Source organism: Symphalangus syndactylus, chromosome 12 (assembly GCF_028878055.3).
Source record: "Symphalangus syndactylus isolate Jambi chromosome 12, NHGRI_mSymSyn1-v2.1_pri, whole genome shotgun sequence".
NCBI lineage: Eukaryota > Metazoa > Chordata > Mammalia > Primates > Hylobatidae > Symphalangus > Symphalangus syndactylus.
The window spans coordinates 66,597,316-66,624,509 of record NC_072441.2 but is presented as its reverse complement, the minus strand read 5'-3'; the positions used below and the strand labels follow the sequence as shown (position 1 = coordinate 66,624,509).

General features: G+C 41.6%; 2 protein-coding genes across 9 annotated transcripts in view; both read right to left on the bottom strand.

Moving 5' to 3' along the window:
* Window positions 1-2,177: 2,177 nt before the first annotated feature.
* On the bottom strand, window positions 2,178-5,003 carry OLFML3 (olfactomedin like 3). 2 transcript variants are annotated; one of them, XM_063624638.1, is made up of 3 exons: window positions 4,786-5,003; window positions 3,795-4,080; window positions 2,178-3,468 (listed from the first exon to the last, which is right to left on the bottom strand). In XM_063624638.1, the coding sequence occupies exons 1-3, from the start codon at window positions 4,897-4,899 to the stop codon at window positions 2,648-2,650; spliced, it is 1,221 nt and encodes a 406-aa protein (XP_063480708.1). In that variant the 5' UTR covers window positions 4,900-5,003; the 3' UTR covers window positions 2,178-2,647. The 2 variants fall into 2 exon arrangements, with proteins under 2 accessions (XP_063480708.1, XP_063480707.1); XM_063624637.1 differs by lacking the exon at window positions 4,786-5,003 and adding an exon at window positions 4,288-4,378.
* A 1,740-nt stretch (window positions 5,004-6,743) lies between these two features.
* HIPK1 (homeodomain interacting protein kinase 1) overlaps window positions 6,744-27,194 on the bottom strand; it is a 49,746-nt gene continuing 29,295 nt past the window's right edge. For 4 of the 7 annotated variants that reach the window (XM_063625798.1, XM_063625794.1, XM_063625793.1 and 1 more), the window contains 9 exons: window positions 26,538-26,763; window positions 22,421-22,542; window positions 21,342-21,476; window positions 18,598-18,740; window positions 16,616-16,798; window positions 15,919-16,125; window positions 14,384-14,625; window positions 12,612-12,742; window positions 6,744-11,542 (listed from right to left, as the gene is read on the bottom strand). In XM_063625798.1, the coding sequence (XP_063481868.1) occupies window positions 11,054-11,542; window positions 12,612-12,742; window positions 14,384-14,625; window positions 15,919-16,125; window positions 16,616-16,798; window positions 18,598-18,740; window positions 21,342-21,476; window positions 22,421-22,542; window positions 26,538-26,763 (1,878 nt within the window). In that variant the 3' untranslated portion in view covers window positions 6,744-11,053. The remainder of the gene's footprint in view (window positions 11,543-12,611; window positions 12,743-14,383; window positions 14,626-15,918; window positions 16,126-16,615; window positions 16,799-18,597; window positions 18,741-21,341; window positions 21,477-22,420; window positions 22,543-26,537; window positions 26,764-27,194) is intronic. The other 3 variants (XM_063625792.1, XM_063625797.1, XM_063625796.1) reach the window with 3 other exon arrangements.

Sequence of the window (27,194 nt, the reverse complement as noted above, 5' to 3'; positions counted from 1 at the left end):
TTTCTGCCAAGTGATGGGTTTTGGAGGGTCTGAGGGGAGTCTGAGGCTACTTGTGGATGATAGGATTTAGCTACTGGTGCTGTCTCCTGGAGCAGCAGATAATTTAGTTTAATGAATTTGGACAGTTCACTGGATCTGCACACACAGTTCTACTCACCTTCCATAATGCTTCCAAAATAGCACTAGCTGTTGCACAGGAGCCAGAAAGAGAGAAGAGAAAAGTAATAAACGACAAGGCCCCAGAGATTTCTGCCCTTTCAGAAAAGCCTGAATGAACTTTTCCAGAGAAATTGCAAGCCAAAAAAAAGATGCTTTTTTTCTTTCTCATGGAGGAGGAATCAGGCAAAGATAGATGCCACAAAGAAGAGCACACACATGTAACGCAGAAGAACCTGGTTACCTGATTTTCATGGAAGTAACAAGGCATTAAGAATGTACTTCAAATACACATGCCTTGGCGTCACTTATACACACGGAGTCTCAGGTTATGCTCTCATCAAGGGCATCAGAGCCGCTCCTGGTGTTTGGTGCTCTAACAAGGTAACCCCAGAGACACAGCCTGACCCTACAGCCTCCTATCACACACTCATACAGCCACACAAGCTAGCAGACAAGCTCCCCTGCCACATGCGGGCACACATACACATACACACACACGCAGTCACACTAGGGAGACGACAAGCACCTCTGCCACACACAGGCACCTCCCACCCCCAACACACACACACACAGTCACGCCGGGGAGCAGACAAGCTCCCCTTCCACATGGGGCACCCACAGTCCCCACGCTGCACTGCCAGCCCTGTGGCCCAGACCCCATTCTCCAGGCCTGTGCTGAGAATGCCCTTCCCCCTCAACCCCTCCCTGTGCACCACGTGTGCCGCAGCCAGCTGTTCCGTGGGCAGACCCTTCCGTGGGCTGACAGGTGGTGATTACTGTTGCCAGCCCCACATTAGGAGAGAATTCAATGGGATAGAGCCCCTGTCCGCCCTGGGCTCCCTATAATAGCGCCTTTGTGAGGTGCTTCACTGTCTTTCTTTCCCCATCCTCATCAACCTACGTCTGGAGCAGCTCTGCCTGAGGAGAAAAGAAAAGAAGACAAAGGGAGGCTCACAGGGCCCTGACTGAGCCACCCCACCTGGGGCGGGAAGGAGGTCTGTGCTTTGGGGAGAAGGCTGTGCCCCTTTCCCATACTTGGCTAGGGCAAATAACCAAGAGGACCCCAGGGATGCCTGAGGTGGACTCCTCATGAAAGCAGTGGATCCTGCCCATCAGCCAGCCTTGCCCCTGCGAGCTGAGCACGCAGCAGTGAGGGTGAGGCTGGGGTGGGGGCCTGGTGCAGAAATCAGCAGATTCCTGGAGACTGGAGTCCAAAGCCTGGAGCCTTCCTCCTCCTCTCCCTTCTCCCTTCCCCACATTACCCACTGCAATCCAACGCCAGAGGCCAGGGTATGGGCCAGACAGGGTTAAGTTTCCAGAAGTCCTGATGGGCTTCAGCCAGGTTCAGGGCTGGAGTGGGTAGGTGAGGGTGATGATGGTGGAGAAGAGGAAAGCACGAATAGGCTGCGGACCAGGTAAGGCCAACATCTGGGACACGGTCACTGCCCCTCCTCCCTGCACAAACCGCAGACGCTGTGGCAGCAGGAAAATCAGAGCGGTTCAGACCAAGAATGATTGTGCAACCCTGGCCCTGCAGGAGCGCAACACTGGAGATGGGAGTGGAGGTCTGGGGTGCGGGGCAGAGTCCACTTTACAGGGGAGACTTCAGTTCTTACTAAAAACACAGGCATTCAGGGCTCTGGTTTCCACACTAGACTGCAATACAACTAACATGCATTTTGTAGTTCAAAATCCTCTGAGAATTGGAATTGGAATCTCTGCCCTGGGCCGCAGTGTCTCACAGCCAGAGGCACGGTGCCACGGAGGTTCTAGGATGGCTGCTGTGGATTGGCTGCTGTGGATGGCGGTGGGTGTGGAAGGAGGCTTTTCGTCCAGCCTCCTAAAGTGGCGGGATTCTGCCACTTCCCCCAGGCGCCTCACAGTAAACTCTTCCTCAGCAAAGGGAGCCCCGCCAAGTCTTTAATATGGCCCAAGGAGTGGGGATGGGTTGGGAGGGAGAAAATGGATGGTCAGAGGGAAGTTTGATCTGAGGGCTACCCCAAACAAACACAGGAGAGGAGTAGTGGATTTTCCTTTTAATGCAAAATGTTGCAATACAAAACAATGTGGAGAAAGTCCTGTTCCTCAGGACACTGAAGGGAGGAGTGAGGAAGAGAGGGCAGAGCTGGACGTCTCCTCCTATTTCTCCCTCCCCAAGTCACTCTGAGGGCAAGAACGCTGCTGCCTGCTCCCTGGGCCTGCCGGCATACAAGGTTAGCGCCCTGGGTCTGGGTCATCCTTAGCCTGAAATTTGTTGACATGGGGCAGGAGAGCAGGAGGGAACATTGAGGGTTTTGACTGAGCTCTAAAAGGATTACTCAGGATCTGGAGTTCTGTATAAAACAAAGGAGCTGAAATAATTTGATTGCCATTGGCTAAAAATATAGAGGATTTGAGCCACATTTGAAGAATGAGGAACAGGAAATTTAGTGGGGATATAATATAAATGTATGGGAGTGAGAAAGATGCAAAAAACAAGGCTAGCTCCTCAAACCTCCTCCTCTTTCTTCCTCATCTCCAGCTTATAGACAATCTGGTAGCCATCATCCCAGGCATAGAGCTGGCGTTCTCGGGGGTTATAGCGGAGGCTGGCATGGGCACCATATCTGCGGGGAAAATAAGGGAGTGCTGCCCGTTCAGGGGTCAGGGTGCCGCTGGCATCAAAGGAGCACTGGATGCGGGCCCGACTGGCAGGACGGGTGTTATAGACGACATAGAGGGTCCCACAGATGACAAAGGCAGCCTCAGCATTCTCTCTGGGACATGGCGTGTCCCACTGCTGCTCTGTGTCCAGTGTCTGTGGATCTAACTTGGCCAGACACAAGTGCCTGTCATCCTCCTGGGTGGCATAGACAGCCCAAAGACCTTCCTCATCAGCTGCCAGGTCGATGTAGGTGTCTGTTGTCAAGCCGTAGGGGGGGATCAACCCCTCTGCTGGGAATACTGAGCTGTCCACCACTGTTCGGTTTGCCAGGTGGAATTTGATGAGCTGCAAAGTGTTCTCCATCTCACCACCCCCGCCAGGTCTTCCAGGAGGCCTCCGGGCAAAATAAAGAAAGCCACCATATACCAGCTGCCCTGTGCCTACCCAGGGGAAGGGCACCCGGACTCGGGAAGCTTTCCGGGCAGCCATGGCAAGGGTGAAGTCACGCAGCCTTGGGAAGACAAAGGCTGTGTCATTCTGTGTCCCATCTAACACGTAGATCTTCTCTGTTTGCCCCAGTGGATCCTTGGTCCATAGACCAGCTGGGCCACCAAATCGCTTCAGAATCTTCATTGATCTCACTTGAGAGATTGTGTAGCCACAGTCTGATGAGAAAAGCACAGGAAAAGGAAATAGAGGCAAGAATTAGATGCCTCCAGCAGGAACTCCCCCAAGGTGGGTGATCTGGAGAATAGTGAGCATTTGCCCAGTGGATGCCTCCACTCTTAGGGAGAATTGAGAAAGAGTGGGTACCATAGCAGCCTGGATCCCCAGAACCTCTCCTTAATAGACCTGGCTTTACAGAGGTTTCCCTAAAACAGATTCCAGAAGACAGAGCCACAATGGACTGGGACAAAGCGAAAAAAAGAGTAAGAAGCAAGGAAGAATATCGGTTCTGAGAGAGTCAGGGGCCTGCTTTCAGATCATTTACCTGTCACCATATCGTACTTCTCATTCCTTCTTCCCTTGCCTTTGGTTCCAGGGCCTCCAGTCACCTTCTCATCAAACTCTACACAGGGCAGAGCTGGGTTCTGGGTCTCCAGATAGTCCACCTCCCGCTCCAGACGATCCACTCTCCCGGAGATGGTGTCGGCCTCAGTTCTGAGCGCCTCCCGCTCCTTCTCTGCCACCTCCAGCAGTGGCAGCATCTTGTTCTTGAAGTCCCGTAGCTCAGCAGCATGCCGACTGCTCTGGTCCTGGCACTGGGCCAACCGTTCCTGAAGGGATGGGGGATCAGGAGGGAGGCTGCAGGGTTACAACTCCCAGGCAGGGAGAGGCCCAACTCGGGAGTCAGGAATGGGAAAAAAAAAAAGCAAACTCAGTCAGGCTTCAATATCCCCTTCCACTCCTGCAGAAAAGGAAACCAGATGTGCAGAGGTGCTAAATGTGCAAAAAGCCTAGCTGAGATTCACCTAGGCCCCTACCCCGACTTCATGTCCTCCAGCCTGTGTTCTCTGTGAGCAGTGCCACTGAGCCATCTGAGCCTCTAGGCAGGTCTAAGCGCATGAAGGTGTGAAGAGGTCTCTGCTCCCTTAGCAATTATCCTCTCGGACACTAAAATGCTACAGATCTCTCAGCCTGTTAAAAAGACAGGAAGTTATAGATTCCCTGGGAACCTCCAACTTCAACAGAATCATCACCTCCTCTGGAGATGCAGCCCCACAATGTTGGCTCTCGTTTCCACTCTATCCCCTTATTCTATCTAATCCCAGAGGTAAAACGCAAAAGTCTATTTGCTTTGGAATCGTTCTATGTGGGGTAAGAGGAGGGCTTGTCATTCTGAAGGTCCTCTTATTAAGAGCGAATTTTCTGTAGACTCTTACAGAGCCCTTTCTTGTTATCCCCAGATCCCTAACAAACTGGTTGAACCAATAGACCTGGAATCCTTCTAGGCTGGGCTAGAAGAGAAAGGGGTCCCTCACCTCTAAAGCAGCTAGTCGGCGTTCCATGTACTCCACAAGGTGGTGCTGCTGTCCCTGAAGGGGTCCCGACCACGACAAAAGGAACAAGATGAGGAGAGGGGTGCTGGGCCCCATGGCAGCCAGGAGAGTGGTGCCAGAGTAGAAGGAACGTACAGTCAGCCTCTTCCCCTCAAGCCTGAGGGTTAGCTTTGGAGGCGGAGTGGGGGCGGTGCCTTCTCTCCTTCTGATCTCTGGGTCTCTCTCACTACTCTGGAATGCTTTCAGTCTCTTTACAACCCCCACCCCCTCCTTTCCGCCAGGATTGATCAAACACAGATGGCCCCATTGCACAGCAGCCAGAAGCCTTAACCACCTCCCGCCTAGGCTGTAGGCTCCTCTGGAGGAGAAAGAGATGGAAACCCGAAGGCAGAGGCCTTCTGGGCAGTCAAGCAGGGAAGCTAGCTGCAGGAAGCAGAGACCCCAGAGAAAACTCAGCAAACGCCATTCCTGTTTCAGGAAAGTTTCACCAGTGCTGACTTCTTAAGAAACTGACATTTTTCATTAATCCTTCCCTTTCCCTGCAATAGAGTGGGTTGTTTTCAGCCTTGTTCAGTAGAAGCTGGGAGCTGGGGAGGTGAGGCTTGAGGGGAGGAAGCAGGAAAAAAATGGCCCAAGTGGTCAAGCCCAACTTATTCTAAAGCTCATTGGCGCCACCTTGTGCTAAGCACCTGGTGTCATCTCTCATGATTAGTATAGAAACTAAGGCTTAGACTTCACCCCATGAGGAAAATTTTCCACAAAAGCCAAATATATTGAATTTAAAGGGGTTTTCACCACTAAAATGCATATTTCCCCCAAGACTATCCAATTACTACTTTGGGGGCTATGCAAATATCTCTCTGATTTAGCCCAAGAAGAAAATATAACTGAGATTAAAAAAAAAAAACACAAACAGGTCACTGAGAAGTTAGTAGATTAACTCGATTGTCTGGAAGGCTGACAGCAGTGCTGTTTTATATGGCTTTCCTTTGCCTGAAAGAGACCAGATACATTCTCTCACCAAAACTGAGGACTGTTCAGTGAGTTCACACTAATTTACTATACATTCATTTATTGCAGGGGGGGCCGGAATCTGATATATCTGAGACATATATATATATTTTTAAATTCAGTAATAAATTTTTAAAATATTTTTTGCAATTCCTACATGCACTTATTATATGTCTTAATAAGAGAGCATATAATATATATAATATATATATATTATATATATTATGTTGTTGCAGTCTAAATCAATGTATTCTGACCTCCTTACCACTGGGAGAAAAGACTATTGGTTATTTCTCTTGGTTGTGGTCCAAAAGGGTATTTCTGAGTGTTTCTCATTTCTGTATCCCAACTAAGGCTGCAGGAGCCCAAAATGAATTAATGGCCACCATAAGGTAGACTTGGCCTGACACACGGGCCAAAAAAAAAATCAAATAGAGCATTTACTCAGAGACCTGCAGTCATTAATCCAAACAAACTCCTATTTCTTTATCGGGAGAAATTCTATTCACTTTAGAATCAACAGAATCTGATTAGATGTTCCTTCTCTAAAAAGGACCATGACTCTAACAGTACAGCTTGAAAGGAGGGGAAAAATAGCAGCCTCCTGTGGTTACTCATCTTTTCATTCTGCTACTGCTACTTGGCAAAATACATGAGGAAATAAAGCTTAATTAGCCTGTCTCAGAAGTCTTCTACCTCTTTCAAAGGGTCAGATCCAGACGATGTGAAGTAAGGACCCTGGACACTGCATTCTTGGGAAGTATTCCCTGCCAAACCCTATTCATTTCCAGTATGGACATTTGTATGAAGAATGAAATTGTCTCTAGTACTCTACTGATGTTCAAATACAATATGCTTAGCCACTTTCAAAGATGTCATTTATTGATCCCCTTTATATCCTGTAACAGAAGTCAAAAACAGCCACATAATTCAGAAAATTTACCCATTTTATTGATGCATTGCAATTGCTCTACATTTTACCATATTATGTAGAAAATACTGAAAATACAAGCTACTTTGTAAAACCAAAGACAAACATTGAATCCAAAGATAAACTATGTTTTACACAATGGACCCTTTTCCCATAGTTAGTATTAAATTTTAAATATCTATTTCTTTTGTTAAAATGATTATTTTACATACTCCCTAAGTACATCTGCATTACAAACATAGCTCAGTAATTCTCAGAAACTATCTGTTTCTAGAGGCTTGTTGTAAAAGAAAGCGCACAACCAAAAAAAGGGAGAAAGCAAAAAAAGTTTAAATCGCACACAATAACTAGCATATCAAATACATTTAATAAAGTAGGAATTCCATTGCAATATCAAGGATTCAAAGCAGAAATACTAACATTACATATAATGTACATATAATGTACTGCTACATGTAGTGAGATTATTTTTCAAGCTGAATTGAAACCACACATTATATAAAGTTTAGCAACAAACAACCATGTAGACATGCTGCACCATCTATCAGTTTAAAAAAAAAAATCAAAATAGGAAGCAGGCTCGGGCCACTCCTGTCACTGAGAGGCAATTTCATTTCCTATCCTAAAACAAACCATCTCAACTAGTGAATTTTTGCATAATAATGCTGAATAAAACACATTACTGTGCTTGCCTGGCTAAGGGCAGTCAAGCTTAGCCCCTCTAGTGGAGGACAATGGATGAGCAATCACAAAAGCAGGCTCAGAATGGCCAGAACTGTTTGAAATGGAGTTCTTATTCCTGGGGTTGGTATTTCAGCTGAGCACTGAAAATAGTATCACCTCCTGGGAGCTATTAAAAACTCTGGAGTGACCAAGTGTCCCTATGAGCCCAGAGTGGCTACACTGAACCCTTCCCCGCTTCTTCTCTCACCCGGAAAGGAAGAAGCTGGAAATGCAAGTTCTGAGAGAGGACTTAAAGCCTTAAGCTGGTTTGAGGTCAGGTCACTGTGACCCAGGCCAGCTGCTCACTAAATTCACCAGGCTTCCTCCCTTCCTGTCGGGGCTAACAGGGCTAACCCCAGGGACAGAATCTAAAGCCACAGTGAGCACATACATACACATTCAGCAGACACAGGTAGATTTTTATGTTGGAAAATCAGAAATGCCAGTTTGCAGACTAAGACTGAAAAATCTCTAAGTTTTTAAAGCCACACACTGCTAGTCAAGTGATTAAGGTAACAATACAAGCTCTCGGTATTATCCTTTTCTGTGGAGTTTAGACTCCTATCTTAAGTGGTATCTGCTTATTGGACTGGGGTGCAGGAATGGGATTTGGTTTTGTTTCCTGCATCTCATTTTTTACAAAAACAACAAATCTTGTCCCTTACAGAACAAAAGACAAGGAACAAAAAATTTGTCCTTTAGACACTAGACCTGTGTTCCAACAAGAAAATCAGAATGTGGTTGGCAAAAAGGAGACACAAAGATCACACATGTTGACCAGAAAACTGTATGACACTAGTGACAGAAATTATACAAACTGCTTGTCTATCTTGACCAATATAGTGCTGAAAACACAACTCAATATAATGATTTTAAAAAATAAAGAATACACAACATGTTCCTAGTAGGCTGTACTGACTACCTGCCCCGTCTTGGAAGCCCTTACTCCTTACAATGAAGAAACTCCAAATACTTTGACAGCTCCTTGGTGTTCAACCTGGTACAGAGCTGGCTGACCAGGCTCCATGAAATCTCCCATCTCCATCCTGCACCTCCTTGACACCATCTCTATCGACATAGAACCAGTCCTAAAATTATATCTCAAATATATCATTTTCAATTCAGATGGAACACACCTGTATTTTAGGATTAACCTTCTTTCCCCAAATCCTTTATGGGCGGGAATGTCCCCATCCCCAGTACCTTCTACTTGACCCAGATCCATGCAGGAGCTGAGAGTACAAGGACAATTTCACAGCTTGAAGGGCCCCAAGACTATACAAGCTGTTAAAAAAGAAACCTCAAAAGCCTCAATGACTCAACAGGCTTTGGGTCCTTCTCTATATTCTTCACCAGCTAAGAAACCTTTCTGTGAGTTCCTTGTCACCAGTGGCACCACAAAACTCCTCATAGTATGGGGACATGGTAAGCAATACAACAGGCTCTTTGGTATAAACACATCTGTTACATGTTTTTTTCAACAAGCAAATATTTTACTAGGAATGTCAACTATGTGCAGGAAGGACTGCCACATGGGAAAAGGAAAAAAAAAATTCATTCTAAAATTGATTGCACATACTTTAAAAGAATGCATATTTAATATTGGCTTGACTCCTCTCACCTGCTTCCTGAATTCTCACAGAAGGTAGCAACGCACAGTGAGAGAGCCACATGGGGAAAATGCTTCTGTGAGAACTCAGCTGAGAATCCAAAATGGAAAGGGGTAGAGGTGGTGGTAAAGGAGAAAAGCTGCTGTTTTTATTTTTCAATGTTGGCGGGGAAACTGAGGACAATGCATTTACACAACACAGCTACTAATCCTGTTCTGATAAATCCCAGTGAACAACTTAGGGTCCACGGGGGCTTGCTGGTCCATCCTAAGGCAAGCTCACTGTAAACTCTATTAACCACTACATTATCATATAAGGCACTACAATAAGGGAATGAGGAAGAAAGGGAAGGAAGAGACACACACTGAAAAACTCCTCACCAGACACACCTGTGCAAAACAATTCCAAGGGTCTCCTCTCTTTGCAGGCAATGCCCCTGCTCATTCAGCACTACAGTAATATGCTCTAATATAATTGCAATTAGTTCACATACATTCCAACAAGTATCAGTTCATTTTGGTTTAAATACAATGGAGACATCAATCCATCTCCGGGATAACACTGGAGGATCACATACACACTAAGTACACAATTCAAGTGTAATCACTACACATTTGATTACAAATAACATTTTGGGTTAGCAGGAAAAATTGCTTGTTATATTTTTCTAATCAATATGTACATATTTAATTATGTAAAATATTAAAACACCACCATTACAAAACTTCTAAAATATTTTTAAATTCAGTAATAAATTTTTAAAATATTTTTTGCAATTCCTACATGCACTTATTATATAAGTCTTAATAAGAGAGCATTCAATTTGCTGCTGGCATACAAAGGAAGCTACTTTAAAATATAAAAGCTATACACAAGAAATGTTCTTATCTGGTTTCAGGTTTTTTTAGCTTTCTCCCCAAACAAATCACATAAAACAGAAGGGAGAGATGAGCAAAACAGAGGTGTATTATTGAAAATTCATACTAATCTTTAGGCAAAGCTCATCAATGCCAGTATCTCATAATAGACAGATTTTGCATATAATAAAACCACCACCACCATATAATAATAACCACCTTAATGGCTTTTTCAATAAAAAAATTTAAGCTGAATCAGAGAGAGAAAGACTTTTAAAAAATAATTTAAAAAAGAATTCATGGTGCTTCATTTAAAAAGAATACTTGGTGTTTTCACGTAGATATAGATTCTCTCACATTAAGTTACCAGCAAATGGTGAGCTGCCTTTCAAACACTACTTTATAACAAACACAGGAGCAATTGAGAGAATCCCAATAGTAACAGAGTAATACGTAGCCAGCTTTGCAAAAGTAACAATTGCCCATTAAGTATGACATTAAAACAAAACTGAAACTCTGTAAGTTTAAATGTCCAAAAAACAAATGTGAGATTTTGAGGAGAAATGCCTGATAGTAAAAATACAGACTTATGTAAGCCGCTTTTAAAATAAAATAGGCAAGTCTGAGTTTATAAACAAACAAAAAGTAATGATTTTTCTTTTCTTGTCATCAGATTTCAACTCCTTCTATCAGCATTTTTCCTGACCAGCAATCACAATAACACAAAATGAAATAAAGAGGGGCTTCATTTGTTTTTAAAAGCATTTATAGAAATCAAGTCAGAGAGACAAAATATTTTTCAGAGGGTAACTTCAGAACAATCTCTCTTCCTTGGTAACTGCAGAAGATGGGCATCTGAACTCTTCCAAGTACCAAAATTGCTGTCACAAAAATAAAGAATTTAAAAATAGGGCAAACTTTGGGAAGACTACAACAATGCAGTCAACACTGAGACAGGTTCCCCTAGAGAAAAACCTTCTGCTTCAGTGGGCCCCTGCAGAACAAGTTGCTGGCTAAGAAATTTCAAGAGGGTAAAGGAGGATCTCACCATAGCCCAATATTAAGAACTCAGGGCCAGGAGAAGGTAGCCATGACTCCTCCTCCCTCATGCTCACCAACTATAAGTAGGAATACTGGCTGATCTTGGTAGGACTCAGCGGGTATCCAGTGTAAATTGTTGAGCCTCGGGAAGACCCAATGTAGGATTGGGTGGCAAACTGGTGTTGGTACTGAGCAGGGGCCACGCTGGCAGAAGTGAGGAGGCTGGGCCCAACACTGACAGGGACCTGGTGCACCAAAGTGCTAGGGTGAGTGGTATAGGCTGCAGCATGCCTTGAGGAACCCTGTGGGGAGAAAAGATGAGCAATGGAGCTGGTTGAGCCCAGTGCAGCAGCAGAAGTCGGGGCAGCATACGTATACAGATGAGCCTGGCTTGGCAGGTGAGCAGGGGCTGGGGCAAGGTGTGGGTGTCCTGTCGAGTGTAGAGGGCTGCCATGCTGGAAGGCGTACGGGGCTTGGGAGAGAGGGGCCACAAACGCCTGCTGCCTGCGGGGAGCTGGGTTGCTGCTTCTCTCCTGAGAGGTTGGAGCCGCCGATGACTGCTGGTTCTGGAAGAAAGAAGGAGGAAGTGAGGAATCTTGAGGTCACTCCGGCTCAGGGCACCAAAGGCCAAGTTAAGAGCTCAGGTCCTGACTTGTACTGTTTCCGAATGGGTATAGCACATAATCTCCCAGACTGGCATTGAATGCTGTCAGAAATCAGCCACCCCTCCCTCTGCCTCTTAGCAATACAGATCCTAACCTGGGTCAAGTAACAGCAGTTTGCTTATAAGCATGACAGGAGGAGGGAGAATCAAGAGATCATAGGGTTCCCCACTCCTGCAAGTTAGTAACTGGTGACTCAACTCACCCTGTTCTGACGTCAGTAAATTTGAATTTTTCCTGACCTTTATTTCTTACCATTGCTTTCTTTTGTTCTCGTCCTCTAAGTTCTTCATACCCCTCTTGAAATGTGGAGCCTAAAATACATGCACTAACTCAAACTTACATTTTCACTCGCACGTGCTCTCTCTCACACACCCTCATATTGACACCTTCTCACTACTAGTGGACATCATACAAGCACTGGAATTTTAGCTTCTAAGAGTGAACACAAATAGAATAAAGTAATGAGAGAAGCAGAAGGGTGGGTTGGGGCTGGGGGTGTTCGGAGAGTAGGGAAGTCCCAAATCCCAGACTCCAGCAACAAGTAGGACCTAGAACCAGTTGAACTTGGTGGCCAATGAGCTTTTCACAATCTCTTGACTCAAGTAACCAATGTAAGGATCAGCTTACTTATGGCCTGGGGGATAAAGAGAATCTGGTCTCAAAGCATATGCCTATCACAGACATGGTTAAAGCATTCCAGGCTCTTACTAAATCCCAGACGTTTCTCTAACCTTCCAGGGTAGACTTAGGAAGGTCTGATGAAAAACCTAGAATGTACATCCCAAACACACTTTCAGAGTGAATGAAGAGATACAGTATATGCAGTACGACGTAAGCCATAGAACACAAAATTGTTTGACACAAAAGGGGCTTCATTTGGCTTTATTCAGCATCCAGCCAGAAGCAGGGTTCTCCAGAGAGTAACAATAGTGCAGGGACCAAACAGAAGGCAGTAGCCCGTAGCGCTTACCTGGCTAAGGTTGAGTGGTTGTGCTGCACTGGTCCCCCCGCGTTGAGCTCGATACCCTGTGGGGGTGATACAGCATCCAGATGACTGCCCACTTACTGAAGCTACTGGCTTGGTCTTATTGCTCAGGAGACCTAAAAAAGCATCAGGCTTAATAGTTATGAGTAGACATCACTGAGCTAACCTCAGATAGCATCATATTAATTAGCCCACATCTGTATGTAGTTTGCAAGCGTTAAGGTCTTATGTATGTCTTACTTCCTCAATTCTATTTACACCAGAAGAAAATAACCTGTTATCACCCATTTCTTTTCCGTCTTGGCACAAATCTCCATATGGGATCCTCAAAATGTTCACTTAAATAAATATTCTAAATATTTTAACTATAATCTCTTGTTATATACAAGGAACGACTGGAAATACAAATATGCTAAGACACCATCTCTCTCTCCAAGAGTTTACAGTTTTATGTAGGAAGGGATTAAACAAGCACAGAAATGATAATGTGAAGCTGAGAAAGCTATTGATAATTCTTAGGATATTAAAGTGTCAAGAGGGTTTAAAAGAAGGCAAAATTCTATCTTGTTGGGCATTTACTGTCTTCAAATTCTAAGAAATTACAGGACAGCTGAATGTGAAATTTTGCTTGCTTCTGTGTTCCCATTAGGAAAACCAGAGCATTTATTCAGTGTCTCATGTGATAGCCTATATTCCCTGGATCCAAGAGCGCACGGAGGTCCTAATAATTCTATTCAGTAGCCTAGCATCAGGAAGCTCTCTCCCTTGTCTGCAATGGGACAACTGTCTACTTCTGAAAAGAATCACACAGAGGCATAACACAATACCCTCAAATTACAACCCTGTTTATGTCTATGGCAGTAAGATAATACATAATAAAACATAACTTATACAAGTATGGCCCAGGTTTATGTTGACACCTAAACTTCACCAACCCCTTCCTTGGTATGAAGTTGTCACTGAAAAGCAGCTGCCTTGACAAGACTACATTGCCTGGGCTCCCTTGCATCTAGGTGGGGCCGTGTGAGAAGTATTCACTATTTCCACTTATTTCCAGCCTAAAGAGGTTAAGACATGTGTGTGCCTCCTTCAAACTTACTTTCTCCTTCTGACTGGATGCTCAGGAATCAAACACTTGTACCAAGAAATTATATGAGAGAGAAGTAAAATTCTACTATGTTACGCTACAAAAATCTAGGACTTGTTACTGTAGCTACTATTACTCAACTAACACAATAACTGAATCAGGGAGCCTAGAGTATCTAACAGAGCAAAGAAGATGGAAGTAATTGGGTTGGTAATAAAACCATCAAAAGCATCACTGCTATGACACTGGGTGAGAAAAAAAATCTAAAGAATATAGCTGTTTTCCAAAACACTTTTGCAGTCATTTTCAATATTATCAAGTCCTGTCTACATCTCGATTGCCAAATTCAAATCATCTGTGGCAAACCTAATTACCTGCTAATTCTTCTTGCAATATCACACATCTTGTCTGCTTTCTCCCATCAGCATTGAATGTGTTTCTGAGACTACAATCTCATTTGTATATTAATCCAAGCAAAATAAACACAGGAAGATAAAGTGACGGCCAAAAATAATTTCACATTGTGCAGGGAACTGATTTCTGAATTAAGGACTCTTTAAGAATGTCTACACCACTGGTCTGTACCACAGACATAAGTGGATTATGGCAAAATATTTAAGCATACACACATCAAAGGAGAATTCAACTCAAGCTGTGAAGATACACTCACCCGAGGCCTGGGTTGCTACAGTGCAGTCACCAAGCTGAGTTTTCAGTGGAGGCACAATAATGGTGCGGGTGCCAGTACCATCTGCCACAACTCTGCCAGGCCCCTCCAAAACGGGTCCACTATTGCCTCGGAGAGCACTCAGGGTATCAGTGGAATAAGGGCTGCTCAAAGAAGAGTCAGAGTCTGGAGAATCATTGACAGTGACATAACTGATGACATTAGACCTTGGCTTCAGGCCAGAGCTGAGGAAAAGAAAAATACATGAAAATTGAATTGTTCTTTTGTGTGTGTGTGACAGGGTCTTGTTCTGTCACCCAGGCGGGAGTGCAGTGGAGTGATCACAGCTCGCTGCAACCTCAACCTCCTGGGCTCAAGCTATCCTCCCATCTTAGCCTCCCAAGTAGCTGAGACTACAGGTGTGTACCACCATGCCCAACTGTTTTTATCTTTTGTAGCAATGAGATGTCACTATGTTTCCCAGGCTGGTCTCAAATTCCTGGGCTCAAGTGATCTTCCTGCTTTGGCCTCCCAAAGTTCTAGGATTACAGGCATGAGCCACCATGCCAAGCTTCAACTGCCCTTTTAAGCAATGTTTCTTAGATGATCTGTCTCTGGTTCTCCCATGATAACAATGATAAAGATGGTAATAATAATGGTAATACTAGCAGCAGGGTACTTATGTATCAGGCACTACTCTCATGCTCTACATACATCTCACTGAATCCTTACAACAACCCTATGAAGTAGGTACTACTAACCCCATTTTGCAGATGAGGAAACTAAGGAATAGGGAGATGAGGAACTTGCCCAGGGTCACACAAGAAGTGATGAGTGGTAAAGACAGGATTCAGACCCAGGACAGAGTGACTTCAGAGTCCACACCTCTAACACCTCCTGTATGTTGCCTCTACCATCTTACAATTGGTCCTTTTGAACTAACAGGCTCTAAATTCATTCTAAATTTTCTCTTCCAAGTTCACTTGAACTTCATTTCTGTATGACTCTGTAAAGTCTCCTAAGTAACTTTCATGTGTGAATCCTACCTTCTCAGGTAAAAGCAAGAGGTCATTCCCTCTTCTGTATGCCCAACACCAAAAGCCCCATCAAAGGCTATGCTTCCAAAATGCCTTTTTCTTCGGCCCTTTTTTTTGGGTGGAGGCAGGAGGGGATGCAGTCTTGCTCTGTCTCTCAGGCTGGAGTGCAGTGGCACGATCTCAGCTCACTGCAACCTCCGCCTCCTGGGTTCAAGTGATTCTCCTGTCTCAGCCTCCCGAGTGGCTGGGATACAAACATGTGCCACCACGCCCCGCTACTTTTTGTATTTTAGTAGAGACAGTGTTGTGCCATGTTGGCCAGGCTGGTCTCGAACTCCCCACCTCAGGTGATCTGCTGGCCTCAACCTCCCAAAGTGCTGGGATTACAGGCGTGAGCCACCATGCCCCGCCGGTCCTTTCTTTCACAGGCCAAACTGGGCCCACTTGCCTGAAGCCAACAGTCGAAAACCAACAGAGCCAGGAACCATTCACTTATCTTACCTACTGGGCTTGTATTTGTTGTCCTCTTCCTCATCAGTGTCACTTCGGATAGTGATGACACTCACAGGAGGGCTGGGAGTATCTGGAATGATGATGGGCTGATGCTGATCTTGGACAGGGACTAAGGAATTATAAGAAGATGTGGTGCGGAGGGGACTGCTCCCAACCAGAGAATAGACTTGGGAAGGCAGAACATCTAGAGAGGACCTGTAGGAAAAGTTCACATGGAAAGATGATTCAGTCCTTGGCCTTCCAAATTGTGTATCTTTTCCCCAGACTGCTTTCCAATTTACTCATTGATTCCTTTTTACATAATCATTAAGCAAATACATTTAACTATACAAGTTCCAGGGAAAATATGCACCATGCTGGCAAGAGTTTCCAGGGACAAGAGCACCAAAATACAAAAGACATTTTACTTTTATAAGCCCTTTATCCCAGGATTAAATTTCACTCTGTAAAGTAAAATAAAAACGTCATAAAATGCCCTAGATTCAAAATGGCAGCAGAGAGAAAGGACCATCATAACCAGGACACACCTGGTGTACATGCCCAGATGAAATGATTTGCTCTTCCTCAATTTGGCAGCTACTTGCTGCTTCAGAGCTATATTATATGTCTATACATTGTTCCAAATGCAAGGCAACTATCTCTCAAACTGGCACAGTTTTAACTACCAGCTGTAACACAGACTCACTTGGAAGAGACTGGAGCTGACTGCTTATTCTTCTTCGAAGGGAGGGAACTGGATTGTTGTTGTCTGACAACATGGGCAACACCAACATTCAGAGGCTGAGCAGTGGCCAATGTCACATGGTTAGTCAGCAAGGATGGCTGCTGCATGATAGTGCTGTACTGGTTGCCATGAGAGTGGGCATTCCTGTACCAACAGAAAGAAAGAGAGAAGAGTGAATTCCAAAACCACTGAAGAATCAGGACCAAACAGACATCAAAAGCAATTAGCCAAAATGCAGCTGCATTTTATTTTTTTAAAGTTGAGCACCTACCATCTGATAAGAGATTAATAACCAGAATATGTAAGCAGCTCAAACAACTCTATGGAAAAAAATCTAATAATATGATCAAAAAATGGGCAAAAGATTTGAATAGACATTTTCCAAAAGATGACTTACAAATGACAAACAGGCATATGAAAAGGTGCTCAACATCTCTGATCATTAGAGAAATGCAGATCAAAACCGCAATGAGATATTATCTCACCCCAGTTAAAATGGCTTATATCCAAAAGACAAGCAATAATAAGCGCTGCCAAGGATATGGAGAAAAGGGAACAACTGTACACTGTTGGTAGGAATGTAAGTTAGTAAAACTGTTATGGAGAACAGTTTGGAGGTTCCTGTGAAAACTAAAAATTGAGCTACCATATGATCCAGCAATCCCACTGCTGGGTATATACCCAAAAGAAAGGAAATCAGTATATCAAAGAGATATCTGCACTCCTATGTTGCAGCACTGTTCACAGTAAGATTTGGAAGCAGCCTAAGTGTCCATCAACAGATGAATGGATAAAGAAAATATGGTACATATACACAATGGAGTGCTACTCAGCCACAAAAAGAATAAGATCCTGTCATTTGCAACAACATGGATGGAACTCAAGACCATTATATTAAGTGAAATAAGCCAGACACACAAAGACAAACCACATGTTCTCACTTATTTATGGAATCTAAAAATCAAAACCATTTAATTCATGGACATAGAGAGTAGGATGGTTACCAGAGGCTAGTAAGAGTAGTGGAGGGCTAGTGGGGCGGTAGGGATGGTTAACGGGTACAAAAAAAAAAAAAAGAATAAGAAGTACTATTTGATAGCACAATAGGTGATTATAGTCAGTAATAACTTAATTGTACATTTTTAAATGACTTAAAGAGTGTAATTGGATTGTTTGTAACTCAAAGGATAAATGCTTGAGGGGATGGACACCCCCTTTTCCATGATGTGCTTATTTCACATTACATGCCTGTGTCAAAACATCTCATGTATCCCATAAATATATATACCTAGTAGGTAATTACAAAAATTAAACATTAAAAAAAAGAAAAAAGAACTTTCATTATAAAAGATAAAGTTGGGGACCTAGATTACCAGGCTTTAGGATCTCAGTGTATGGTTTCTAATCACTTAAGATCCTCTTTAAAAAATCTAGAAGAGCCGGGCGCGGTGGCTCACGCCTGTAATCCCAGCACTGTGGGAGGCCAAGGTGGGCGGATCACGAGGTCAGGAGATCGAGACCATGGTGAAACCCCGTCTCTACTAAAAATACAAAAAATTAGCCAGGCGTGGTGGCGGGCGCCTGTAGTCCCAGCTACTCGGGAGGCTGAGGCAGGAGAATGGCGTGAACCCGGGAGGCGGAGCTTGCAGTGAGCCGAGATTGCGCCACTGTGCTCCAGCCTGGGTGACAGAGCGAGACTCCGTCTCAAAAAAAAAAAAAAAAAAAATCTAGAAGAAATGATTCCTGACCTTCAGAACCTATTGCTTTCCTATATTCAAAGTTTTCTTATAACACCATCTCCTAGCCTGATATGGGTTCTTAAAGGATTCCACAAGTGTCAAATTTTCCTTTATTTTCTTACTAGTCTCTCTCCTTATTATCAAGTGCTCCCACCCTATGGGATCTGCCCTTACAAATCTCCTAGAGTAACATAGGACACTTGCCTCCAGTCGGCTAGCTGCTGTCCACTCCCCATGGCCTCTGGAATCATTGCTGTGGGCTGGACAGAGTTGTGTAGAGCTACCCCAGGCAACTGTTGCCAAGTTGAAGGCAGGAGAATTTGCTGAGTCCCTCCAGGCCACGCCTGCTGTAAGGAAACACACACAAAAAACATCCAGACTTGATTCATTCTTGGCTTTTTCTTCTGTTTTTCTAAAGAAAGAAAAATTCATATCTTAAAAGAAATTCCTTGTAGATTGTTAACTTGCAGAGATTAAAAAAGAAAGGTCAGAGGGACTCAAGCTACAAGTCTTATGAATGGGGAAAGAAAACATACTGCTTTCTCTTGCCCACCCCCATAACCTGACCACCCGGGTATTAAAGAAAAGAAGATCCCTGCAGTTAAGAGCTTCTATTATACTGTAGAGAAAAGGAGTCTGAGAGTTCAGAGATAAGAGCTGGTTAAATTTTTGCAACAATTCTAAAATATATTCCTAGAAAGAGTTAAGAGGACTCCCTGGAGATTAAAAATTTTTTAATCTGACTGCCACTCAGATAAGATATCAGATCAATTCAACCCATAAAACAAAGGGCAGAGCTGTTCCCTTTTTTAAAAGGGTAGTACTTGGAAAATGGAGCCAGAAGACGATGACCAAAGGCCTAATCCTTTTGGGAAAAAAATCTTATGCCAACAAGAAAAAGCTAACTTCATCATTTATAGCCACATAATGGAATTTCAAAATAAGACAAAAGTAAGATGTTTATGAAATAGAAGCAGAAAGCATCATACTTTGTTTCTAATAGTTACCTAAAATATGTTTTTATGTATCATTTGCAGGAATATTTCCACATAAAAACTAATCACTACAAGAAAATACATGATTTCTAGTTTTAAAAAAGCCATGTCACTTGCAATAAACTGAGCAACAAATGTTTTCTGTACTTCTTCCTCACAGAAATTCTGGCATTTTTTGAAAAAAAAAAATGAGAACAGATTTGGAAGTTTCCTTTTTAAACTTGAATTCTGCAGTATGATTACCTACAATGCTTGGGTACATATGGTTCTGTTTCTTGAATTTCAAATTGCAAGGCCATCAACACACTGTTTTAAAAATATTTCTGCAAGTAACAAATCCACTTGTTACAAATACTGGTTCCAAACAAGAAGCCTTCAAAGCAGAGAAACTGCAAACACGTCTGCTACCATAAACAGAATTTAAAACAAAACAAAACAAAACAAAAAATAAAAGAAGTATGTTAAGTCACACCATGCGTCTTTCCATAAGCCAACACCTGCACAAGACAAAGCATGTAGTTTAATACAAAGCAAGAAATAACATTCCAATGTGAGGCAGAAATCTGGCGTTCCAAGCGACGAACTGTTTTGACAGAGGAAGAACAAAAATATGCAAAGCTTAGCAAATGGCTAGTGCAAACTTAAGAGAAGCAGCAAAGGAGAAGTGTCAACTAACATTCCAACCTCGAAACTACAGATGAGTGAGTTAAAACCAGTGGCTTGGATCAATAAAGTTGGAAATATATCTGACTCCCTCACACTCAGGTTTTATGCTTACAAGAAAATTAATCTGGAAATGACAAAGACTTTTAAACTGAAAACCAAATTCCAACCAAAGTATGTTTCTGGAAGTGTTTTCACTCACATGAATACTTAAGAAACAACAAAAGAAATTTAAAGCAACTTTGAAAACAGAAATAACAGGATTCAATAGTGCCTTTCAGGTTTTTGGATGCTTACCTAATTTTAAATTTCAAATGATAAAATGCTCGATATCCAATAAACAATTCTAACTCCCCATATAAACCAAAACACATCCAAAAAATCACTCTTAAGTTTACAAATCCTGAAACACACCTCAAAGTCTTGTTTGTTTTTTCTATCTCTAAGCCCAATACTACAATTGGAGCTATATTAAGTAACTATTCCCCATGACTTTTAATAACAAAGATATTGTATTTGCATAGTTTGTTGGCCATACTTTCAACCTTTGTATAAAGACCTATTTGTAAAATAATTAATTCCTCCCAAAACTCCTAAAAATGTGTTCACTTTTAATTTCAACCAACAATATGACCTACAATATGATCTACATTCTAAAGGGAATATCTTTAAATGTAAGATATAAGCTGCCACTGATCATGAGTGGCAAAAAGAGCTATCTTCATGTGTCCATAGAAGGATGGTTAATATTAACTGACAAAGCAATAAATTACGAGCATCTTAAGCATTTCCACATGCAGAAAAGTTTTAGAACCTTAAAACAGCAAAAAAAGGAGAAAGCTATCTTGCCAAGGAGTTCAATTTTGGCCATCCGGGTACCTGTAGCTGAGCCAATTTAAGGCCATTTCCTTCATTCTCAAGGATCAGAGGGTAAAAGGCAGAAACAAGTAACAGTGTTGAAGCTCTTCTGAGGCTACATCGAGAGCTTTTATCACACTAGGCTGGCAAAGAAGAATCAAGGGATCTGGCTCCTTACAGAGCCGCATAACCATCAGTCAGACAGTGCTACAGCAAATGTTGGGGAGGAAAACAATGAGACATTAAAAGATGTAGCAAGAACACAGCCACAAGATGGCACATGCTTCCATGCCCTCTGCAAAGACTAAGCTAAAAAATTTTTTTGAAAAATAAACCAGAAAAAAAAACAGAACAAAAACAAACAGGAAAAAACAAAAAAGAAAGAAACCAAAGAAAACTCCGTTAGTAACACAATCAAGTGAGGGGAATTACCAGTACAGCGGCAGTCTGTTCAACCAGCGCCGGCCGGCCGGCTGCGCAGCTCAGAGTAAAGGGCACCGCATACTGCGGTGTGATGGTGGCTACTTGAGGGTGGAGAGTTGCTACCATTAGTGGTGTACAGCTTCCCTGAAACGTAGATTAGGCAGGTGAGTGAAACAAACACGGAGGCAGGATATCTGGATTCAGAAGGGTTCTCATTCCCCCCAAGTTATTACTGACAATGAACAGTAATTTGATAGCACCTAAAATGCATATACCAAACACAACCTTTCCCCTTCAACTTTGTACAGCATTGGCCCACAAAGTCAAATGCCAATGGCCTAAAACAAAGAAGTATAGGAATCCTCCTTGGGCTAGATTCAGGGGATCAGTTCTATGAAACAAAGACATTTATTAAGAATTCTTCCTCCTGTTCACAAAATAGGGTTTTTGGATTTGAGAATTTCCTATGTGTCATAGGCCACAAACATTTATATATAAAATATAAAATATGCTGTTTGTTGCTATTTAAATACTTTACAATTTTCTCTATCATCTTAGTCGAATGTTCCATAGCAAGTATAAAGTTTTAAAGCTTTCTACAATCTGGTTAAACACAAGGAATGAAGGAATGTAATACATGAAGAGGCATCCTGATGTGATCCAGCCTCTCAACTGTGATGAAATTTTAAAAGAGTGAGCAAAAGGGACACAAAGGGTGCAAAAGTGGAACCTTGTATTTTAGAATCAAAATGCTGCATATATACTTATCTTTACATGAGCTCCAACATTTAAAAAACAAACAACAACAAAAAATGCTGCATCCCGCAAACTTAGAGTAAATTTACTCAGAAGACCATTTCTCAAGAATGTCTGGATATTTTTCCCTGCAAATCTAAGGAAGACAATGGCAGAGTTGCAATAGTGTCAGGAATGAGTATATTGTTCCATAGAGATGTTTCATTTTAAGTCCACTGAATCATGACCAAGAAAGATCTTAGAGTCAAAGGAAATACCATTTTCTAGGACAAAATATCTGAATCTCAATAGTGTTTAGCAATATTGAGTATCCACATTGCTCCAGCTTTTACCTGCGTAAGAACTCCTGACTGAATCTGTAGTGGCTGAGCAGCTGGTGCCTGGGGTACAATTGGTACAGCATTATCCATCCTCACAGGGAATCCAGAATGCTTTGTTGTTGCTTGTAGTCCAGCTATTGAAAACAGCATCACAATTAAATAGTTTTGCAAGGTCTGGGAGTACTGTTTTAAGATTATTTTGTTTTCAGCTTTTCTGTTCAAATAATCCACTGTTCAGGTTTTAATCCTAGACACTTAAGACAAAGAAGTTTCATTCATAGAAGTCTTGGAAGTTAAGAAAAGGGAGACTTCCCCTCAGATTAGGTTAATGGAAAGATGTCTGATATAGCGAGGGTTGGTTTAAAGGAATTCTAAATTTTTTTATGCTACAAAATTTAAAACACAATATTCATCCCATCTCCATTAAGAGTACAGGCAAAAACAAAAAAATCTTCACTTTGGAAATTAAATTCACTTTTCTTTTTTTTTTTTTTTTGAGATGGAGTCTCGCTCTGTCACCCAGGCTGGAGTGCAGTGGCGCTATCTGGGCTCACTGCAACCTCTGCCTCCCAGGTTCAAGCGATTCTTCTGCCACAGCCTCCCAAGTAGCTGGGACTACAGGAGTGCGCCACCACACCCGTCTAATTTTTGTATTTTTAGTAGAGACAGGGTTTCACCATGTTGGCCAGGCTGGTCTCGAACTCCTGACCTCGTGATCTGCCCACCTTGGCCTCCCAAAGTGCTGGGATTACAGGCGTGAGCCACTATGCCCGGCATTATTCACTTTTTAATCCACTAGGGGAAAAAAAACTTGTTTTTAAAACTCTAATTTTTAAAAGCAAAGGCTTAAGTATAACTTTTAGTGAATTAGATAAGAAAGATTATGAAAAGCTCAATAATTTATAATCTAAGTTACCTTTTTATTCAGAACGTTTTTCCCCATTCCTCAAAAAATATAACCTAGTCCATAAATCAGTCATATATTTTATCCTTAACCAGGCATGAACTGAAAAAATTATGCCTAGGATAAGAATATTTTAAAAGCAGACATTCTGGTTTATAGAAACTTTCTTCAACTTATTTTAGAAATCTACTGTCATTGACATCTAATAGGGCTCTTTTGTAGTTAATGGACAGCTAGGAAAATCAAGAATTCTTCTTTGTAACAGTGCCTTTATAACAATAACCATGTCTTCTTTATCTTTTTATTAACAAATGTTGAATAAATCTTTCCTACAAATAGACTTCCTTCTGGGGAAAAGCGCAACTAAAGACAATTCTTTTTGTCAAGACTTGAGAGCCTTCAGTTGCTTCTGTACTTTATCAAAACTTGCAACATAAAGAATTTAAGTTTCTATTATATTTCCAATTCACTAATGTCTGCAATTTTGTTAAGTGAGGATATAAAGATTTTAATTAAAGACTCCTTCAGTGACATCTTCTCAACTATCACCAACTAATTTCTCTTAATATTACTATAGAGGTATCAAATGAGCATAACTCATAGACCTAATAGTCAGTCTTCTAATTTTCCACTTCAGTAATTTATGAGTAATTTAATAACAAGTTGTCATGAAGAAAAATACAATCCAGCAACATACAAAATAAGAGGGCAAAGTAAAATCACAATTAAAACACTAACAATCTTTTAAGTTCTACTTATATAAAAATAAAAAGTAACAAATTCATATATCAAGATTAAAAAGTTGCCAGCCATGCTTCCGTAGGCAATGTTATCTAATAAGAAGGCTAAGCCACACAAAATTCTTGCCTATAGTAGGACATGGATACATGCCTAACTACAAGACATTGGTATTGTATAATAATAGCCTCCTACAAATTGGTAAAATTTAGGAGGAAATGTTCACTTCCGAAGCTCATCTATAGCCCCCAGGGTGATAAAGCAAAAGGTGACAAAATTACAGAATAATAGTTACCACTAAGCAAAATGTGTATCTATTTTGGCCAACCAGGATAGTATGGAAAGTAGTATTTATAGTACTGACCTACAATTGTGACTCTAATGTATTAGATAGCTATCGTACTTTAGGCTGAGCCCAAAAGTGGAAAAAAAGAATTAACAAAAGGCAACACTGTTGGAAGGTTCTCCCTGGCTCCTGACCTAAAAGGGATTATAGTTTCATTTTTTGTTATTATTTTGTTTTATTGAACATAGTCCTTTAAATAAAGAATCAGGTAAGTATGGAAAGAATAAATTGCCTAACTGATGAGGATCTATCCTCCTGTAAGTATAGGCATCTTGTAAAAGAACAGATGGTCCAAGAAAAGTGGGCAACCTGGAATAGACCACTGTTGCACAGAAATGAGCAACTAGTGGTGGCTGGCAACTGAAGGGCAATAAGGAATAATACTTCAAAATACAGAAGCTATGAAGTCCCCTGCCTGGGTTCAAATCATGGTTCTGCAACAATTAGTTATAGGACTTTGGGCATATGAAGGAACCATGCTCAAAATTCTCATCTATAAATTGGGGATAATGACATTACCCTACCTGCTAGAATTGTTAGTGAAGATAAATTAATACATGTAAAAGCATTTGGAACATTATCTGGCATATAGTAATATGTATCAGGCATCATCATCATCACCTTAATTTTAAAACTCCCTTTTCATTTGGAAAATTTTAAATATGCTCTAATAGCTCCTTAGGTTATTTATACTTCCTAGATAGGAAAAATTTCAAAGCTTATACTTACCTAATTATACTAAAAAGGGTTATCCCACTTTTCCCCTCTAACTTCTTTAGTTTACATTTTGTTTTGTTAAAGGAACTCAAAAGTTCTTCTGTTTCATCTCGTATCATCTGAGAAGCAGCAGAAAACTTTAGGGTCCCACATCTGAAAACTGTTCCAATGAAACTCTTTGGAAAAAGTGGTGAAAAAAGTGGCTCATCTGCTAAGCTCAGTGGAAGAATCACTCAACATACGACAATCCCAACTACAGAATTTACTATTATGAAGCATATGCAGAAAATAATTTGGTAAGTTAGGCTAAATGTGCATTTACGGATTTTGAATCTGTTCCTCCGCTCTCCCTGTGGTTTCTCCCTGGTTTATATCGCTATTGCTTTCCTGTCCTCCTGGTAATCTCTCAAACTCCCCTAGCCCCTCTTTTCCTTCTGCTTGCTCCGACTCTGTCAGAAACCAAACAAATAAAGAGAGTCACGGTCAGTAAGTAATTGACGTAAAAAGGCAAAAATGCTACCTGCTTCTATGTAAAGTGTTATATGAGATACCTGAATCCTGGCTTATTCTCACAGGGTACTGACACTGACCTTCTCTTGGGAAAGTCAAATGTGTCATTGGATTTTAGCCTTAAAGTAACATTCTTCTAAATGGCTTACCAAATGATTAAACACACATTTCCCATATACAGAAAAAAGAAACTGGACAGACTAGATTACAGAACAACAATGTGAAAATTAAGAAGGATGGGAATGTGAAAATTAAAATCTTATTGCAACACAGGGACTCAGCCTCCTCCTTCAGCTATTCTGTTCCTCTGTTGACAGGAGTTTTGCAGGAACTATATGATTCATAAGCTGAAGAAGATAATCTTAATGCCTGCCCCACACAAGCACCTCAGCCTGTAGGATTTTTTAGTTCAATAAATAATGATTTTTCTTTCCTTAAGTAATTTAAGACGTTTCCACATTCTTAAACATGATTTTTACATTTTAGAATAAAATCACTTTTTATTGGGAACATAATTTTTATAACAGAATGATATAGGAAATAAGATCCAATATTTAGCAATTCTGCTTACAACAAATTTTTTCAAGTTGTATAGATTTTGCATATTGACAGATACATGCTTATACAAGACGTATGACATTGACACATGGACTCAATGGGCAAGAAGACTGGTATCAGGCAATTCAATTAAGGAAACATAAAGTGAGCTCTTATAATGCATCAGATAGCATCATAATTAGATAAATAGCCTATGTAAAAAGAGAAAATCTATTTTGTGATATTACCCAATTTTAGTTACCTTCTTCATCAGAGACAGAGTTTAAACTTGTAAAGATCAGAACTAAACAACTAGAGCTGCCTAAAGCAGGTTGGTCTGATACAATACCATATGATACAGGAGTTTCCCCACTTACTTTGAAACGCAGGTGGACATACTATAAATGTCTGTTGGAATGGATCTGTCTGAGTGCAAATCTGGGTGGTTCCAGGCTGCAAGGAAACACCCTGCTGGGCAACTCCAGGAACTGGTGCAGCAGATGATGGGTACAAAGCTGACTGGTAGTTTAGTAGTGAGACATCTGAATTAGCCAGAGAAAGAGTAGCAGCTGCTGCAGTAGAACTGGAAGCTAGAACACTGGCCTAAAAACAAAAGGATTATATTTGTACACTTGTATTAAGTAGAGACACACAATAATTTTATATATACAGAATTTATCCAGAAAAATTTAGAATAATGTTTTAAAATGTAATGTTAACTGCCTCTGAAATAACTCTGCTTAAGAAACTTTCCTAGTCCCTAAATCGAAGCCATATTATAAGGTCAAATAAGCAAATAAAAAAAAGAATGGTCCTATGTTGGCTGTGGCTACACAAACCCCAACTACTTCTGCACAAAAAATTACTGGATGGAAGATCCCACCAAATCTCACAGGCTCTTCCATTAAAAAAGTAGACCCAGCCAAGAAACTGGGAAGCTTACATCTTCAGAAATAAACCCAAATGCAAATATCACTGGCTAGCAAACAAATGCAAAACCACCCTTAAAGTTAATGACTGGAAACCTTTCAATA